Genomic DNA, 19,401 nt, shown 5'->3' on the forward strand with positions numbered 1-19,401 from the left:
GCGGCATGTGGGATCTTCCCAGACCGGGGCACGAACCCATGTCCCCTGCATCAGCAGGCCGACTCTCAACCACTGCGCCACCAGGGAAGCCCCTACTATGTTCTACTTAAACATTTACGTATAACTAAAGTGCATGAATATCATCCCCCAAATAGAAAGACTCATAAAAATCTTCCTGAACCACTTTTACCATTAATAACTGTTTCTCTACTATTATACTAGCATTTAAAATCTCGAGATTTATAAAACAAGTCCCATTCACTGCAAATAATGGTGCTTTGTTTTTAGGGTATCTCCACTCCATAGTCTTTCTAAATTATAATATGGAGATTATACTTTCATTTGATTTTTCAGAAAAACATATAACAACTTCTTCCCCAAAAGGGAGAGGAGGGAAGAAAACTATGAAAAACGGAAATGGATCAAACTAGAATGAGGAATAGAAAAAGAAATTCAGGAAAAAAAATAGAATCAAACTAGACCTCTAGAAAAGCTCAGTTGAGGCTTTGAAAGATTTTTTTTTTTTTTTTTTTTTTTTGCGGTACACGGGCCTCTCACTGCTGCAGCCTCTCCCATTGCGGAGCATAGGCTCCGGACGCGCAGGCTCAGTGGCCATGGCTCACGGGCCCAGCCGCTCCACAGCGTGTGGGATCCTCCCAGACTGGGGCACGAACCCGTGTCCCCTGCATCAGCAGGTGGACTCTCAACCACTGCGCCACCAGGGAAGCCCAGGTTGAGGCTTTTAACATTTGAAAATCTTAAACTTCTGGTTCAAATGATACTTGTGATATGAGCCATGATACATACTTATCTATATTTGAGTAGAACCACTCATATATGCACCACTTATGTGCTTTGGGAAGCTTGAGTAAGTTACGTAATCGAAAACCAATCTTCTGTGAGGCCTTCTTATCTGGTGTTGACATTGTTGCTGTAAATTTCTGTACAATAAAAAAAGAGAGAAATTACAGTTCCATTAAGTAAAAACAAACATCTATAACAATGAATACATTTGTAAAAAGGCAGATTATGGTAGGTACTCAAAAAGATAAAACAATATCCAAAATGAAAATTTTTGTTATTATTTAACAAATATACATTCTGATTATTTCTTACAAAGTTAAAGCCTCCAATTTCATAACATATTTTGACGAGGGTGAAATACTTGCCCCCGCCATGTTTTCACTACAGTGTAATTTCAATTTAGGTATGCAGGAAGAAGATACTTGTGAAAAATATTTCTAGAGTTCTAGGGCCAGAAAAGACAAGTAAGGACTCTGACACTATTGTGAGAGACAGAGTGAGAGTGAGAGAAAGAACCTGCAGAAAATATTACTCATTTGTATGAACTTTAAAAATGTTTGGAAAGATGTTTTGTACTCATGGATTGGAAGAATATTGTTAACATGTCCATAATACCCAAAGCAATCTACAGATTCAATGCAATCCCTATTAAAATTTCAATGGCATTTTTCACAGAAATAGAACAAGTAATACTAAAACTGTTATGAAACTGCAAAAAAACCTGAATAGCCAAAGTAATCCTGAGAAAAAAGAACAAAGCTGGAGGCATCATGCTCCCTGATTATAAACTATATTACAAAGCTACAGTAATCAAAACACGATGGGACTAGCATGAAAACAGACACATTAGGGCTTCCCTGGTGGCGCAGTGGTTGAGAGTCCTCCTGCTGATGCAGGGGACACAGGTTCGTGCCCCGGTCTGGGAAGATCCCACATGCCGCGGAGCGGCTGGGCCCGTGAGCCATGGCCGCTGAGCCTGCGCATCTGGAGCCTGTGCTCCACAATGGGAGAGGCCGCAGCAGTGAGAGGCCCACATACCACACACAAAAAAACAAAAAACAAAAAAAACAGACACATTAGAGCAATGGAACAGAAGTGAGCCCAGAAATAAATGCACGCATATATGGTTAACTGATATTTGACAAGGTAACCAAGAATACTCAATGAGGAAAAGACAGTCTCTTTGATAAATGGTGTTGGGAAATGGTTTTCACGTGCAAAAGAATGAAACTGGCTTCCTGTTTTACACCACTCATAAAACTTAACTCAAAATGGATTAAAGCCATAAATTAAAGCCATAAAATTCCTAGAAGAAAACATAGGGAAAAATCTCCTTGACACTGGTCTTGGCAATGATTTTTTGGGGATGATACCAAAAGCAAAGGTAACAGAAGCAACAATCAACAAGTGGGATTACATCAAACTAAAAAGCTTCTGCATTGCAAAAGAAACAATCAACAAAATGAAAAGGCAGCCTACAGAACAAGAGAAAATGTTTGCAAATCATATATCTGATAAGAAATTAATACCCAAAGTATGTAAGAAACTCATAGAACTCAAAAACAAAAAGACAACCTGGTTAAAAAATGGGCAGAGATGCTGAATAGACATTTTTCCAAAGAAGACACAAATGGCTAACAGGTACATGAAAAGGTGCTCAACATCACTAATCATCAGACAAATGCCACAGCGAGATATAACCTCACACCTGTTAGAATGGCTATTATCAAAAAGGCAAGAAATAACAAGTGTTGGAGAGCATGTGGAGAAAAGAGAACCCTGTGAACTGTTGCTGGAAATGTAAATCGGTGCAGCCAGTACGGAAAACAGTATGGAGGTTCCTCAAAAAATTAAAAACAGAAGTACCACATAATCCAGCAATTCTAACTCTGGGTGTTTATCCAAAGGAAATGAACTATCTCCAAAAGATACATGCAGCCCCATGTTTGTTGCAGTATTATTTACAATAGCCAAGACATGGAAACAACCTATGCATTCACTGACAAATGAATGAAGAAAATGTGGTGTGTGTGTGTGTGTATATATATGTATATATATATATATATATATAATATTATTCAGTCATAAAAAAGAAGGAAATCTTGCCATTTGTGACAACATGGATAGGCCTTGAGGACATTATGCTAAGTGAAATAAGTCAGACAGAGAAAGACAAACACCATATAATTTTACTTATATGTGTGACCTAAAAAAAAAATTACTTCCCTCCCCACAAAAAACCCAACTCAATAGATACAGAGAATAGACTGGTGGTTGCCAAAGACAGGGGTAGGGGGGCAAATGAAATGGATAAAAAAGGTCAAAAGATACAAACCTCCAGTTATAAAATAACTAAGTCATGAGGATGTAATGTACAGAATGGTGAATATACCATATTGTATACCTGAAAGTTGCTAAGAGAATAAATTTTTAAAGTTCTCATTACAAGAAAAATATTTTTGTAACTATGGTAATGGATGTTAATGATAGTAGACTTACTGTGATGATCATTTCACAATATATACAAATACTGAAATCATCATGTATACCTTAATATAATGTTGTCAATTACATTTCATTTTTTAAAAAGCTTAAAAAACACCATCAGAACATCAAAAGAATACAACACAACCAAGTGGAATTCATTCATGTCAAGAATACAAGGATGGGTCAGTATTAGAAAACTATTAATGTAATCTGTCATTATTAATAAATCAAACAATAAAAGTCATATGATCACCTGCACTGATGCTAAAAACACTTGATAAAATTCAATGTCCATTAAAAAAAGAAACTCTTAATGGAATATAAAAGTAGACAAAATGACTAAAAAAACATGATATACCAGAAGTTAAATGATACAACTAAAGTAGTACTTGAAGGGAAATTTAATTCATTGGGTAAATGCTTATATTAGAAAAAAGGAAAAATTTCAAATAAATAACTTATCCTTCCACCTTAAGAAACTAGAGAAAGAAGAAAACTCAAAGCAAGCAGAGGAAGAAAATAATAAAAATTAGAGCATAAATAATAGAAAGAAAAAATCGAAAACCAACAGAGAAAAATCAATAAAACCAAAAGTTCTTTGGAAAAAATCAACAAAATTGACAAACCTTTAGCAATAATGACCAAGAAAATAAAAATAGATGAACACTTTCTTAACCTTCAAAACACGTTTCTCCCTATTCCAATCAAAAGGTCAGTATTGGACTTCCCTGGTGGCACAGTGGTTAAGAATCCGCCTGCCAATGCAGGGGACAAGGGTTCGAGCCCTGGTCCGGGAAGATCCCACATGCCACGGAGCAACTAAGCCCGTGTGCCACAACTACTGAGCCTGCACTCTAGAGCCCGCGAGCCACAACTACTTAGCCCTCATGCCGCAACTTCTGAAGCCCGTGCGCCTAGAGCCCGTGCTCCGCAACAAGCCACCGCAATGAGAAGCCCGCACACTGCAAAGAAGAGTAGCCCCGGCTCGCCACAACTAGAGAAAGCCCACGTGCAGCAACGAAGACCCAATTCAGCCAAAAATAAAATAAAATAATTAATCAATTAAAAGAAAAAGAAAGGTCATTATCATATTCAATGTTAAAATTCTAAAAACATTCTCATTAAAGTGAGGAATATGACAAAGATGTTGATTATACCCCTATTTTTGACACTGTTTTGATGGAATTAGCCAATTAAACAAAAGGAAGAAAACTGTAAAGGAGAAGACAAAATTACCATTATTTTCAGGTGATATGACTCCCCCAGAAAACTCAAGAAAATCAACTATAACCATTAAAAGGAATAAATTAATAAAGTGGGAGAAAACAAAGTTGTTACACAGAAATCTCTATTTAAAAAAAATCATTATCGACTGAACTGCCCCAGAGCCCGAGGGGAGGGCAGACTCACTGAGGCTGCCGGCTCTGGAGGGGCTCCACCAGCCGAAGCTGCGACAGTCCTTGGGACCCCGGGCCAGCTGTTTCAACAAGTAACTTAAAGACACAATGGAAAAACAAAGAGGTTTGTGCCTGAGGTCATGCTGATGTGAAACCAGGGATGGCGACCTTGTGTCAGATCATTCATCCTGGGGTAAGCCAGCTGCCATGTTATGAGGACATTCAAGCAGCCCTCAGGAGAGATCCATGTGGCAAGGAACTGAGGCCTCCAACCTACAGCCACGAAATCAAATTATCAATGCCTGAAGGAGACTGACCAGAGGCCCAAGGACACAGGAAATATCAAGGTCATTACACAAACATCAGCCCCACAGAACCCCTAAAGCCCAGATCCTGAAGAAGCAAAAGAGGAGATAAACTGCCTCAAAAGGGATATTGGTCATGTATACTCCCTGCAAGAGTACATCAAAGGGCTTGTTTCCACTGATGACAAGAGATGACACAATGGTACTTTAAGTTTGCAATATAATGGAAAATAAACCAAAAAAAAACCATTATCAGGACTTCCCTGGTGGTGCAGTGGTTAAGAATCCACCTGCCAATGTAGGCGACACAGGTTCGAACCCTGCTCCAGGAAGAGCCCACATGCCGCAGAGCAACTATGCCAGTGCACCACAACTACTAAGCCTGCCCTCTAGAGCCTGTGAGCCACAACTACTGAGCCCGAGTGCCACAACTACTGAAACCCACGCACCTAGAGTCCATGCTCCACAACAAGAGAAGCCACTACAATGAGAAGCCCACACACCGCAACGAGAAGCCCACACACCATAATGAAGAGGAGCCCCTGCTCGCTGCCACTAGAGAAAGCCCATGCACAGCAACAAAGACCCAACGTAGCCAAAAATAAATAAATAAATAGAGAAATAAATAGATAAATAAATAATTATCTTTTCTATATATCAATGAGAACAAATCAAACGAAGAAATATCCTGTTTATGACAGCAAAAACAGCAAGAACAAAAAGTATTAAACACCTAAGAATATACTTAAGAAATGTGCAAGATTGACATGGAAAAAAATTTTAAAGTCTACCAAGGGGTACTAAGGCTTGAATAAGTAGAACTACAACCAGTTCTTGGATGGGTAGTATCAATGTTACATGTCATAACCCCAAAATTAATTTATAATATTAGTTCAACATCAATGAAAATCCCAACAGAATTTTTTTCCTAGTCAAGTTGATTCTGAAGTTCATATGGAAAAATAAATGTGCAAGTATACTTAGGAAAATCTTAAAAAAGGATAAGTAATAATGTTATATCAGAGATTAAAACACAATATAAAGTCACATTAAAACAAATTGAGGGACTTCCCTGGTGGCGCAGTGGTTAAGAGTCCTCCTGCCAATGCAGGGGACATGGGTTCAATCCCTGGTCCGGGAAGATCCCACATGCCGCGGATCAACTAAGCCCATGCACCACAACTACTGAGCCTGCGCTCTAGAGCCCACGAGCCAAAACTACTGGGTCTATGTGTCACAACTACTGAAGCCCGTGTGCCCTAGAGCCTGTGCTCCACAACAAGAGAAGCTACCACAATGAGAAGCCCACATGCCACAATGAAGAGTAGCCCCCGCTCACCACAACTAGGGAAAGCCCACACGCAGCAACGAAGGTCCCATGTGGCCAAAAAATAAATTAAAAAAAAAAGTTGACACAAGCACATACAGAGACATGCTAGATATAAAGAGATAGAAAGTCTAGAAATAGGCATTTCCCTGGTGGCACAGTGGTTAAGAATCCACCTGCCAATGCAGGGAACATGGGTTCGATCCCTGGTCCAGGAAGAGCCCACATGCCACAGAGCAACTAAGCCCATGCTACAACTACTGGAGCACCACAACTACTGAAGCCCTCATGCTCTAGGGCCCATGTACCACAACCACCGAAGCCCGTGCTCTGCAACAAGCCACCGCAAGGAGAAGCTCACACACCAAAACGAAGAGTAGCCCCCACTTGCTGCAACTAGAAAAAGCCTGCGTGCAGCAACGAAGACCCAATGCAACCATAAACAAACAAACAAACAAAAACTTAAAGAAAAAAAAGAAAGTAACTTGGTCTTCCCCATTTGAATTCTTTAAAAAAAAAAAGTCTAGATATAATCCCAAATATATACAGGAATATAGCTGGTCATGCAGCAGCATTATAAACCAATGTATAAAAGATGGATTGTTCAGTAAATGTTACCCAGGACAAATAAGTAGTCCTCTAGGAAAAAAATTCGGTTGCAGTCTTACCTCATTCTTTATTCCAAAATAAATTCCAGATGGACTGAAGATTTAAACATTTTTTTAAAAAAAAATGAAATAAGAAATATAGAAAGAATTCTAAAACTATAAATGTTAGACGAGGGAAGGTCTTTCTAATCATAAAATCAAAAAGTCATTAAAAGGAAACACAGCTATATTTGACCCTTAGAATTTTTTTCAGTCCTCTATGGTGAAAAACATAGAAACAAATCACAAGACAAACTACAAACTGTGAAAAAAATTATATCCAGTATGAACAGCCAAAGGGCTAATATTCTTAATATACATAAATTCTTACAAACTAATAAGAAAATGACCAACAATCTAATAAAAAACCGGAGAAAGACAAACAGTTTAGAGCTAAGGAAAGAAAGTTTGTCAACATATATGAAAAGTATCTCACCGTCACTCATAGATGACATGCCAACTAAAACAAGTGAGATTAGCAAAAATCTAGATGTTTAGTTATATACTGAGTTAACAAGCATTAGGTAAAATAGGCACTGTGATATATTACTGGTTGAAAGTATAAGGCAGTACAGTTTCTTTGGAGAATAATTTGGCACTACTTTAAAAACTTTAAATGTGCATATCCTGTGATCCAGCAATTCCACATTTTAGCCAGCTGCCCTAGAAAAACACTTGCAAATTTATACAAATACGTTTGGGATGTTCACTACAGCATTGTTTGTAATAATGAAAACTTAGAAACCACTTGAATGCCCATAAAATAGGAGAATTTATAAATAAATTATGGTATAAGATTGACTACTACAAAACAGTAAAAAGAAATGAAATACTGAAGCGTGTCTAACTAAATCAGTCAGCATGGCCAGATCTCAAAAACAGACTTTTGATTTCACTGCAGGGGGCCCAGGTTTGATCCCTGGTCAGGAAACTAAGACCCCTGCAAGCCGCGAGGCAAAAAACCCAAAAGAACAAACAAACCAAAACAAAACAAACAAACAAAAAAACACTTTTGAGTGAAAAAATAAATTACAGAATGATGCCTGATAAAATATCATGAAAATACTATAAATGTAATTTTAAAACTACATACACAAAACAATACCATATATTTTCTATGAATACATATATAAAGGTTTAGAAGTATTAAAAAAATCTAAAAGGATAATCAAACTACAGTGGTTGGTTACCAGTGGAAGAGGGAAGCAGATCTGGAGGGTAGGTGAAGGTCAAAATTAACTTTTTATTTTTTAATATAAAACTTTACTTAGGAAAAATTGTAGATTTATAGAAAAGTTGCAAAGATAATACAGAGGTTCCATATGCCCTTCATCCAGCTTTCCCTAATGTTAACATCTTATATAACCATGGTTTGTCAAAACTAAGAAATTAACATTCGTATAATACTATTAACTAAACCACAGACTTTATTCGGATTTCTCCAGTTTTTCCATTAATGTCCTTTTTCTGTCCCAGAATCCAATTCAGGATACCACATTGTACTTAGAAAATTAACTTTTTAATGTAAAAAAAAATTACATGTCATGAGTCATTTAGCATAAATAATAACCAAATTATTATAAAGTATTATTATCAGAAAGAGTGCTATTTTTATTTCTACTGAGTTATTGACCCAAATTCTAAAATAGGGTATTGGTGGCTCATTGCATATAAAACTGTATTAAAGATTCCTCTGGTGAGTATGAGGAAATATATTCAATCTGTTAGTGGAAATATAAATTATTACAACTTTTATAAATAGATTATTAGGTAGTATCTTTCAAAGTTTAAGTGTAAATACCCTTGTAGCAATTACACTTCTAAGGGTTTATTCAACAAATGGAAAATGGACAGTGACTGCTACTTTGAGATGATGAAAATGTCTTAAAATTGGTTGTGGTGATAGTTGCACACCTCTGTGCAAATATTAAAACGACTGAATTGTACGCTTTAAATAGGTAAATTGTATGCTATGTTAATTGTATCTCAATAAAGCTACAACAAAAAAAGTAGACCTGTGAAGACAGGTTGCCTGCCATTTAGTATCAGCTTTCACGTATTAGCTTTGTGATCTTGAACAAGAAACTTCTCTGTGGACTTCCCTGGTGGCGCAGTGGTTAAGAATCCACCTGCCAATGCAGGTGACATGGGTTCGAGCCCTGGCCCGGGAATATCCCACATGCTGCAGAGCAACTAAGCCTGTGTGCCACAACTACTGAGCCTGCGCTCTAGAGCCCGAGAGCCACAACTACTGAGCCCACGTGCTACAACTACTGAAGCCTGCGGGCCTACAGCCCATGCTGTGCCACAACAGAAGCCACCACAGTGAGAAGCCTGCGCACCGCAACATAGAGTAGCCCCCACTCGCTGCAACTAGAGAAAGAAAGCCCACGCGTAGCAGAGAAGACCCAGTGCAGCCAAAAATAAATACGTTAAAAAAAAAAAACAAAAAAACCTTCTCTGTGTCTGTTTTCTCACCTGAAAAATGGGAAATAAGAAAATAGTAACCTAACTCATGGGGGGTTTGAAGATTAAATCAAAGTAATACATATGAAGTGCTTAGAACAGGACCTGGCACATACTAAGTACTGAATAAACATTGGTTTTTAGTAATTTTCCAGCTCTGAATAGTACTCTTTAAACAAACACACAGATAGAATACACCACGTTTGAGGCTGTGACTAGGAGAGTAAGGGAACAACGCATATCATGTAAATGAAGATTGAAAGAACTAGGCATGTTAAGACTAGAAAAGAGAAAACTCAGAGGGTATAAAATTTTTTCACATAGTTAAAGAAGTCTCATATCATGTCTGTCCTATGTTATATTTGTTCTGTATTGCTCACAAGTAGAAAGGCCTTTGTGAAATAGTCCCAGAAGGAATGATATGTGCCTGGGGAGGAGAGCTTTGGACAGACTTAGGACAGGATGGTTTCACAGTCACAAAGACCAGAGTTTTCCGTATGTTTGAAAATTTTCCTAGTAAATAGTTGGAGGGAAAAAAAAGAACTTAAAAAAAAATCCACGGGCTTCCCTGGTGGCACAGTGGTTGAGAGTCCGCCTGCCGATGCAGGGGACACGGGTTCGTGCCCTGGCCCGGGAGGATCCCACATGCCGCGGATAGGCTGGGCCCGTGAGCCATGGCCGCTGAGCCTGCGCGTCCAGAGCCTGTGCTCCACAACGGGAGAGGCCACAACAGTGAGAGGCCCGCGTACCGCAAAAAAAAAAAAAAAAAAAATCCACACCTCTGGAAATTTAAAAAATCTAAACAGCATTAAAGCATCCAAGTTATCCTAATAACACAGCTCTTCTAAAATCAATACAAGAAATAGTTGTTGACTATTCTTGTATTCATTCAACCTTGTATCCGACATCTACTGAGCCAGTCAATGCACACTGTGTATTAGTTTCAACTGGGTCAAATTTTTAAATTGAATTTTAGATGCTTATGCACACTTGTCCTTGATGTTAAAAAGTTCATATATTTTTGTTCATTTTACAGAGAACGAACATATTTTACTATCTGAAATGATCATAAAGGTATGTAAAAGTTCTTTGGGTTTTTTTTTTTTTTTTTGGTAAGGGCATATTTCTGGTAATACCTTTAATTAATTTGATGCCAAATCCTTGGTTGAGAAAATTACCTCTACTGTGATACATCCTACTGAAAAATGTTATGACACTTTTGAAAAAAAAATGAATGGGAAGTAGGGAATAACTGTATCAAAAATTATACATTTCATAGGAGAAAATTATTGTATTCTTAAAGTTAATATTTCCTTATCTAATTTTCATTCATTGCTTTGATTCTTACATGTCCACTATAATTTTTCTTTAAAAGATGTCAAAAATGAAAAAGGAGATATGATTCCATGCTCTATATTTTCCTCTTTTGGATAAAGGAAGTCTTCAACATACTTCACTCAAAGACAAAGTAAAATGAGTTTTCCCCTCTGATTTCCGTGCAAACACCAAGCTGATTCCAATTTGCCAAATCCATTTGCTGAATGTCCACTATCTCCACGCTTAAAAAAAGTGTGCATAGGAATTCCCTGGCGATCCAGTGGTTAGGACTCCATGCTTCCACTGCAGGGGCACAAAATCCTGGTTCAATCCCTGGTCGGGGAACTAAAATCCCACATGCCTTGTCATGTGGCCAAAAAAAAAAAAGAAGAAGAAGAGTGTGCATCTGTAAGACTGAGGACTGGCTTTCTACACTGGCTTAAAGTCCAATAAATATAAACTTTATTATACTGAGCGATTGCTCACTTTCTTTCAATGAAGCAAAATTTTAGCACACACATACCTGTGGAACCATTGCCACCCTCTGATTTCTTTTAGGTGACCTTGTATTTATTTGTCTGTCATCTTCATCAGAAAAGAGCCGACTTCGTTTTGAATTTCTGAAAGGCTATGATAGAAATTTTTTGATTTAATGAAAAGGCCAAACACCTGCCATTTTTGTTCCAAAACACAATTCTATACTTGGAAAATACAGCTAATTCCGAATTATCATTGAAGGATGAAGAATGGGTAATAAAAAAGCACACAAATAATTTCAGATTTTAGAAAGTAGAAAGATACATATGTACGTAATTTGTTCAGAAATGAAACACCTAGCTGTTAATTAAAACTAGAACCCAAGTCTCCTTCGTATAGTACACTGGCAGTCTTGCATGTTGAAGATAGGAAAATTAAGCTCTGGAAATTCTAGTTCTCATTATGTTGGCACTTGGATTAATACCAACCCGTTGGGTGTTTCACCTGATAGGTCTATTGGATAGGGCTGGGTTGAGACAAAGTTACTAGATCACTTTTAGAGAGTAAATCTAAATGTATATAATATTATACTAGATCCGCTGTCAAAAACTGTTGACAAATTTCCATTTCCAAATAAAAATACAAGATACCTATAACAGATACTTAATAAGTGCATGCAGAACTAAAAGAATTTAAGCATCCAAAGAACATCACACACTTAAGGATTTATAATATGAAAAATTTTACAGTCCATCCTAGGTTCAGAGGCGTAATAGGGAAGAACAACAGAAATAATATCCCAATAGCGCCCACATCATTTTTCAAATCCTTCTCCCACCCTTCAAGACAGTTCCATGCCTACTTAGAAGTGAAGCCGGTGCAGCGGGCTAGCAACATACGGGAAGCATCCAACTAGGTCAAGACTAGAGGTATGGACTGGTGAAATTAAACCCACTGAGAGTCTCAACACTGCAGAGCCCTGACAGGAAGTCCCTTCTACCCTGCTCCCCTCCTCTGACCATGGGCAGAGAGGAGGAAGAGAATGATGGTGACAGAAATGATAACAGCGTGGAGAGTCCTGTACACTCACTGTGGCCAGCTGCCCGGGCTACTGACAGCTACTGTCTAACCTAGCTCCAGGCTTGTTTCATGATTGACCCCTAAAATTTCCTGGCTACCTGGCTGGGCAGGGGAGGAAGAGAGGCCCCGAAAATTGTTAGTCACGCCAATTATACGCTCATCTCTACTTCCCAGCCCTAAATGCATTCATCCTTGACTTACACAAGATTTCAGTATCTTACCACTTATTTATATATCTTTTTGTAGGGACCAGAGCCAGGTACAATCTTTTTATTTTAAAAAAATCTATTAAATTATTAAAAATCTATTAAAAGTAAGATTTCGGGTTGTTGGGAGTTTTTTGGGTATGCCTATTTAAAGAAACTACCGTTACTTAACAAATGCTTAATGATGAACAGATTATCACAGGCTATAGATTATCTAGATATGATCAAATACTGTTCAATGACACTTAATGACACAAATGCTTGGAGTTGGGGAAAACCCTTGGAAAATTTTTATAGTGCTGTAAGAATGTGCACGTGACAGTAATACAGACAATTTAGCTATCATATTCTAAAGAGTAAGAAAAACTAATTCCTTACCATTTCCACAGCAGAGCCTGTATTCCTGCCTTTCCAAACAGGTGTTTTTTGTAAAGAGCTGTACTTTTCATTCCATGTGTTAGATAAGCTTCCCTCTGTAATAAATAATTATTAAGTTCAAAGGATTTCATACTATAAACATGGCCTTTTTAACAACAGCAATATATCTGAAATATTTACAAATACAGAAAAAATATACTGACCATAATAATTTTAGTTTATTACAAATAAAAAAATCTTTTCTGTATTTTTTTGTCAAACTCGCTAAATAATTTGACAAGGCAATGCTACTTGAAAGTATTACGTTTTCATATTAAAACATGTGTGGCTTATTTCATTTTGTTTTTCAATAACTCCTCTATTCTTATTTGCCAAGAACTACCTCAGTACAATCTGACTGAAAGCAGGCAAGGAAAAATGGGAAAAGCTCCTTTAACCTTGAATTTAGAGCATATTTCTGCTTCAATGTGTAAAACACTTGATATCCAAAAATGAAATATGTGGGGTTTTTTCCTTAATTCAAAGAAACGTCTTCAGAGTTGTATGCAACCAGAAAAAATCCGATCAAGTTACCGATTAAGTGTGTTATGAAAATAAAGAAGGCGAGTTTAATGTTTACAAAAAGGATATGTTTATTTAGAGAGAGATATACAAAACTGGGATAAATATACACAAGATAGTTAGTTTTATTTCCTTCTAATTACCTGAAAGCATTTTCTAATTTTTGTATAAAAAATTTATATCACTTCTATATACTTTCTTAAAAAGAGAAATGGCTTTAATATTGGGAGAAAAAAATTAGTGGAATACTTTTTCAGACATATATTTTAATAAGTACAAAAGAAAAGAGATGGGATGTGGTTGATCCTGCTGGGCAAATAAATTAGGGTAATCCTGGAAGATAAGTGTTCTCAAGCCAGAAGGACTTAATTTGGTAGATCACCAATTCAGAGTATAATAAAGTAGCTTTAAAAACTGAAAGCACTAATGAACCTTTGAGAAGATCTACATTGGTTCCAAATTTACTTATCCAGTAGAATCTTGCTCAAGAGGTAAAATCTCAAAATAAATTAACTTAAGAGGATAGGTCTAACGTACTTACACAAAGAAACAGCAAGACCAAGGAGCACGTCTAACTTTTTCTCAGAAAAAAATATTATCATTCTTTTATTTCAAGAGACTTGCATTACTACTTAGAAGACAAGATTCTTAAAAAACAAACAATTATGTAAACATACAGCTTAGCCCAGTTGTTTAATAAATGATTTAACTCTAGTAAGAAATGTCTGGAACGTTTAGTTAGAAAGTTCTTTAATCAATAATTCTAGGGGGAGAAAACCAAGGGCCGATTCCCCATATGAACTTATTATCACCAGTGAAAACCAGTATTTAAAAGCTATAATGAATCATAACTTAGAAAGAAAAGAGAAATACTATATCCAAATAAATTTAGTGAAATAAATTCCTAGTTTGTGTCATACCTAAAAGAATCATGCTATGATTCTTACCTTTTAAACTGACAAGGGCTTTCGCTGAAGAGCCTGCAATGAAAACAAATCAGTATTACTATGTCATAATCAAAGTGAGAGAAAAAGAACTTGGTTTAGGGTTAAAAGTGATCCATTTAGTTTTAGCAATGTTGAAGTGACAGTGGAATGTGCAATTAGAAATAACTAGTAGGGCTTCCCTGGTGGCACAGTGGTTGAGAATCCACCTGTCAATGCAGGGGACATGGGTTCGAGCCCTGGTCCGGGAAGATCCCATATGCCACGGAGCAACTAAGCCCGTGCATCACAACTACTGAGCCTGTGCTCTAGAGCGCGCAAGCCACAACTACTGAGCCCACGTGCTGCAACTACTGAAGCCCACGTGCCTAGAGCCCGTGCTCCGCAACAAGAGAAGCCACCACGATGAGAAGCCTGCACACTGCAACGAAGAGTAGCCCCCGCTCGCCGCAATTAGAGAAAGCCCGTGCACAGCAACAGAGACCCAACACAGCCAAAGATAAATAAATTAAAATAAATAATTTATTTTTTTTAAAAAAAGAAATAACTAGTAGACAATTCAAGCTATTGACCAAAACTCAGACAATGTAAGGAAGAACTGGAGATATTTGGGAGTCTTGTTTGAAGCTGTGAGAACTGGAGACCTTCCCAAGAGAGAAAAATGTAGAGAGAGAGGTAAGAGGAAGACTAGGGACAGAAGTGATTTTGGATCCTCATCCAGAAGTGTGCTGGAGAAGGAAAAGAGAAAGGGAATTGACATTTATTGAGGCAAAGATCAGAAGTGGTAACAGAGTGGAGAAAACAGAAGATGGAAATGATCCAGGGACTGTCATAGCAGACAATAAGTCCCTTGGAAGTCTAGAATGCACGTATGTGCATCACTTAAAGATCCAAGCTGGATTGGGAGCTGGAGGGGTTCACTGACTAAAACATTAGTGCATATTAGAATAACCAGGAAGCTCCTCATACATGCAGAAACTGTGTGATTAATAAAGGCCCTCAGGGGATTCTGTTGCAGGTACCCCTCAGGTCCATTTCGAGAAACACTGGGCTGCAGGTTCTGCTGTAAATAAAGGATAGGATCTATAGGTGAGGGGAAGTAGGAGAACTGATAGGGAAAGAAGTTTTTATGAGAGAGGGGGAGTACTAAATTGAAAATCTCAGAATTGGATAGGTATACTGCAAAGAAGCTCAAGTCATCTGAAAAATAATAAAGTATGATCTCTCTCACTTACATGTGATGTCTTAAAAAAAGCAATAAAAGGGAATTCCCTGGCAGTCCAGTGGTTAGAACTCCACACTTTCACTGCCGAGGGCCTGGGTTCAATCCCTGGTCGGGAACTAAGATCCCACAAGCTGCGTGGCATGGCCAAAAAATAATAGTAATAATACATTTTTTTTAAATTAAAAAAACAAAAAAACCCCACCAAACTCACAGATACAGAAAACAAATTGGTGGTTGTCAGAGGCAGGGGGTGGGGGATAGGCAAAATAGGTGAAGGGGGTCAAAAGGTACAAACTTCCAGTTATAAGATAAATAAGTTCTGGGGATGTAATGCAAAGCATGATCGCTATAGTTAACAATACTGTATTATATATTTGAAAGCTGCTGAAAGAATAGATCTTAAAAGTTTTCATCACAAGAAAAAAAATTGTAACTGTGTGGCGATTAGTAGTTAGTAACTAAACTTATTGTGGCAATTGTTTTGCAACATATACAAATATCAAATCATTATGCTGTACTCCTAAAACTAATACAATGTTATATGTTCATTATATCTCAATAAAAGAAAATAAATTAGCAGGGGAAAAAAACCTTTCTATGCTCCAAAATAGAAATTATTCACATAATTATTAATGAGCAAAATCTCCCTCTTTAAATTTAAAAAACTGTTTAGAACACCTTTTTTTCTTTTACTATAGTCAAATTATTATTTCTTATCATTCCTCATTTTTAAATTTGTTTTATTTTACAACCAGCTATTTCTCATCTCAGTTACTCTGACATCCGTTTATGTTTAAAAAAATATAATCTAAGACCAGGCAGTAGTGATGTTATTTGAAAGGTTAGCCTTTTACTTACATTGAGATAAGACAGATTTGTAAGTGGCTTGTTAAAAATGTCTGTCAACATCTGTAAGGAGCCAGTCCAGTATGACATTACACAAAACACAAAGATAAATAAATAAAAGATGATCTCAGGGAATAAAGTAAGATAGAAGAACATGAACTAAGTACAAAAATCAGAGAAGACAGATTAATTCTCCTTGGTTTTTAACAAAAGCAGCAATGATTTACAACTCACATAAATGGACAACAGGCGTTAAATGAGAAGTAACAGATAAAGTATCATGGTTCTGGCTATGAAGCATTTTTATGTATCTCAGATCTCTAAACCTCAACTGATTTCTCTGCAAGGCAGTATGAGAGGCTTGTCGGACAACCCACCAACATCAAAGCCACTCTTGCTTTCCCCCTACACTCCTGCCTGGATGTGGAGAATGGTTAACAGGACACGTTAACAGCTTCTATATGGCAAAGTGAAGTTTAATGACCAAAGGCAGTAAAGTTGTAGGGGGAAAAGTGGGGGAGAGAGCCCATAAAGCCTTGCTAAGAAGCCTCAAAAAATACAACACAACTGGGAAAGCAGCAGTAGTAGACAGGGCACGTGTCAGTGTAGCTACCAAGAAAAACATGGTCCATTTGAGAAAAAGTGGTAACCATTCATTCATTCAGTGAATATGTGTAGAGTGCTGCCTGCATCCTGGCCCCTGCTCTAGTCACTGGGGATACAGACAGCACGCAAAACAGACAAAGTCCATGCTCCTGATGCTCTCCTGGAATTTACATTCTAGCGAGGGGGAAACAAACACACACACACACACACACACACACACACACATCAAGGGATGATAAGCACTACTGGAAAAAAAAATAAAGCAGGATAATAAGGATAGGGAATGTGGGGTGGGAGTTGGTGGAGGGAAGACTATTTCTCTATAAGGTGCTCATGATTAGCTTCTCTGAAACGTGATATTTGAGCAGAGATCTGAAGGAAGAGGTGTAAGTTGTAAGGATATTCATTCCTGCTCCAAGAAGGCAGGGACTGTATCTTGCAGACTCTGACCTACCACCTTTAACCTTCTTCCCTTCTTGAGAGACAGTATAGCATAGTAGTTAAGAACACAGATGGAGACTAGCTGTGTTTGAATCTTGGCTCTGCCACTGTCTTACTGTGTTATCTTAAGCAAGTTACTTAACCTCTCTGTGCTACTTATTCTTCTTTTGTAAAATGGGGATTAAATGAGTTAGTATATGTAAAAGTGCTTAGAGAAACATGCACATAGTACAGGACTAATTTTCAGACCATGCTTATTGTTTGTCTTACTTTGATCAATCAAAAAAAAGATTAGGTTAAGAACATGTATTTTACAGGCAGGTGAATTCATTTAAGTTAGACTCCTGCTTTAACTGGGTATGTTCATTCATTCAACATATATTCCCTGAATACCTGCCACAGCACTATTCTAGGGACTGGGGTTAACTGAAGGAAAAGCTAGACAAAGCCTCTGTTCTCAGGGAAGTTTACACTGTAGTGGGAGGAGACATACAATAAACAAGTCTATAAAATGACAGCTACACTGGTGGCAGCTGCTGTAAAGGAAATAACCAAGGGATCGCAGCGTGGGGAGTAACTAACTTTACACAGGGTGGGTAGGGAAGGCTTCTCTGAGGAGGTAACATGTGAAAAGGACTAGCCATGAGAGGACAGGGGGGCAAAGCAACGAGTCAGGCTGGTAGAAACAGCAGGTAAAAAAGCCCTGAGGTAGAACATTTAGAATATTCTAGGAAGGGTCGGGGCATTATGTTTGGGAAGTCACTGGCAAGAGAAGGGTGGTTATGAAAAAAGAACAGAGAAGTAAGCCAGCTGTCATGCATGGAACTGGAACGCAAGCATGAAGAAAAACAGAAATGGCACCTTCTCTGGTGGGGCTTCTAACCAAAGCTAACCAAACAATCACAGTAACAAACGTAAAGCTGCAACTGTGAGAGCTGCCACTAAGAAATTACACAGTGGTATGAAAAGATTTAATAAGAAGATGTATTATTTGTCAGGGAGGACAGAAGCTTAAAATGGGATCTAAAGGATAAGTAGCACTTAACTGGAAGTGAGAGGAAGGAAGAGCATTCCAGGTAGAGAGAACAGCATGTGCAAAAAAGAAAGCCTAGTGAGTACAGGGAATGAAAAAGGTCCAATTTAGTTCAAAGGGATAGAATGAGAGGAAGAGTGGTACAAAATGTAGCTGGAGAGGTGGGGAATGGCCAGACCACAAAGGGTCTTGTAGTTAGTAAAGTGTTTTCAGCAATAGGATGACATAACATACATTCTGAAAGGATCACTCTGGCTGTGTGTAGGTTGGGGGGGAGGGTTTGGGTGGTGGATTGATGGGAGGCTGAAGCGATTAATGCAGAAGAGATGGTGACAGCTTGGACCAGGATGAAGGTGAGAAGTAGGTAAAACCGAGAGACATTTAGAAGGTAAAAGTTACAAGATTCAGTAAAGGCTTAATTATGGGAAGTGTGGAAGACGACCTCTATCTAGGTTTTAGCTGACTGCACAGCGGAGCCATTCATTATGACCGGAACCACTGGAAGTATCTCTGTACTGCAGTAGGATTATGAGGTAGATCTTGAACCCATAAAGTCTGAGGGGCCTCTGAGGCATCTGAGAGAAGATGTGAAATGGGCAAGAGAAATTAAGCACAGAAGCCCAGAGGAAAGATCTGGGCTGAAGATAGCCTCAGCTACGTCATTAGTAAGAGTACTTACCTCAACTGGAATGAGGATTAAATGAGCAAATGTATACAATATGCTTTGCACAGCACCTGGTTCATAGTTAGTACTAAATAGATAGTAGCTTTTATTATTGATAATGTTATACTGACTATTGGATAACTTACAAACTAGCCCCCTTGACTAAAACTGGCAAAGAAACATATCGCTA

At 37.9% G+C, this 19,401-nt stretch overlaps 1 protein-coding gene across 3 annotated transcripts in view; it reads right to left on the reverse strand.

The window, feature by feature from the left end:
- LIN9 (lin-9 DREAM MuvB core complex component) overlaps nt 1–19,401 on the reverse strand; it is a 93,486-nt gene that overhangs the window by 71,908 nt on the left and 2,177 nt on the right. For all 3 annotated transcript variants that reach the window (XM_081221382.1, XM_081221381.1, XM_081221383.1), the window contains exons 2-5: nt 14,400–14,432; nt 12,892–12,986; nt 11,274–11,378; nt 808–941 (exon numbers count right to left, since the gene is read on the reverse strand). In XM_081221382.1, the coding sequence (XP_081077508.1) occupies nt 808–941; nt 11,274–11,378; nt 12,892–12,986; nt 14,400–14,432 (367 nt within the window). The remainder of the gene's footprint in view (nt 1–807; nt 942–11,273; nt 11,379–12,891; nt 12,987–14,399; nt 14,433–19,401) is intronic.

Source organism: Mesoplodon bidens, assembly GCF_964165515.1.
Source record: "Mesoplodon bidens genome assembly, chromosome: 2".
NCBI classification, from domain to species: domain Eukaryota; kingdom Metazoa; phylum Chordata; class Mammalia; order Artiodactyla; family Ziphiidae; genus Mesoplodon; species Mesoplodon bidens.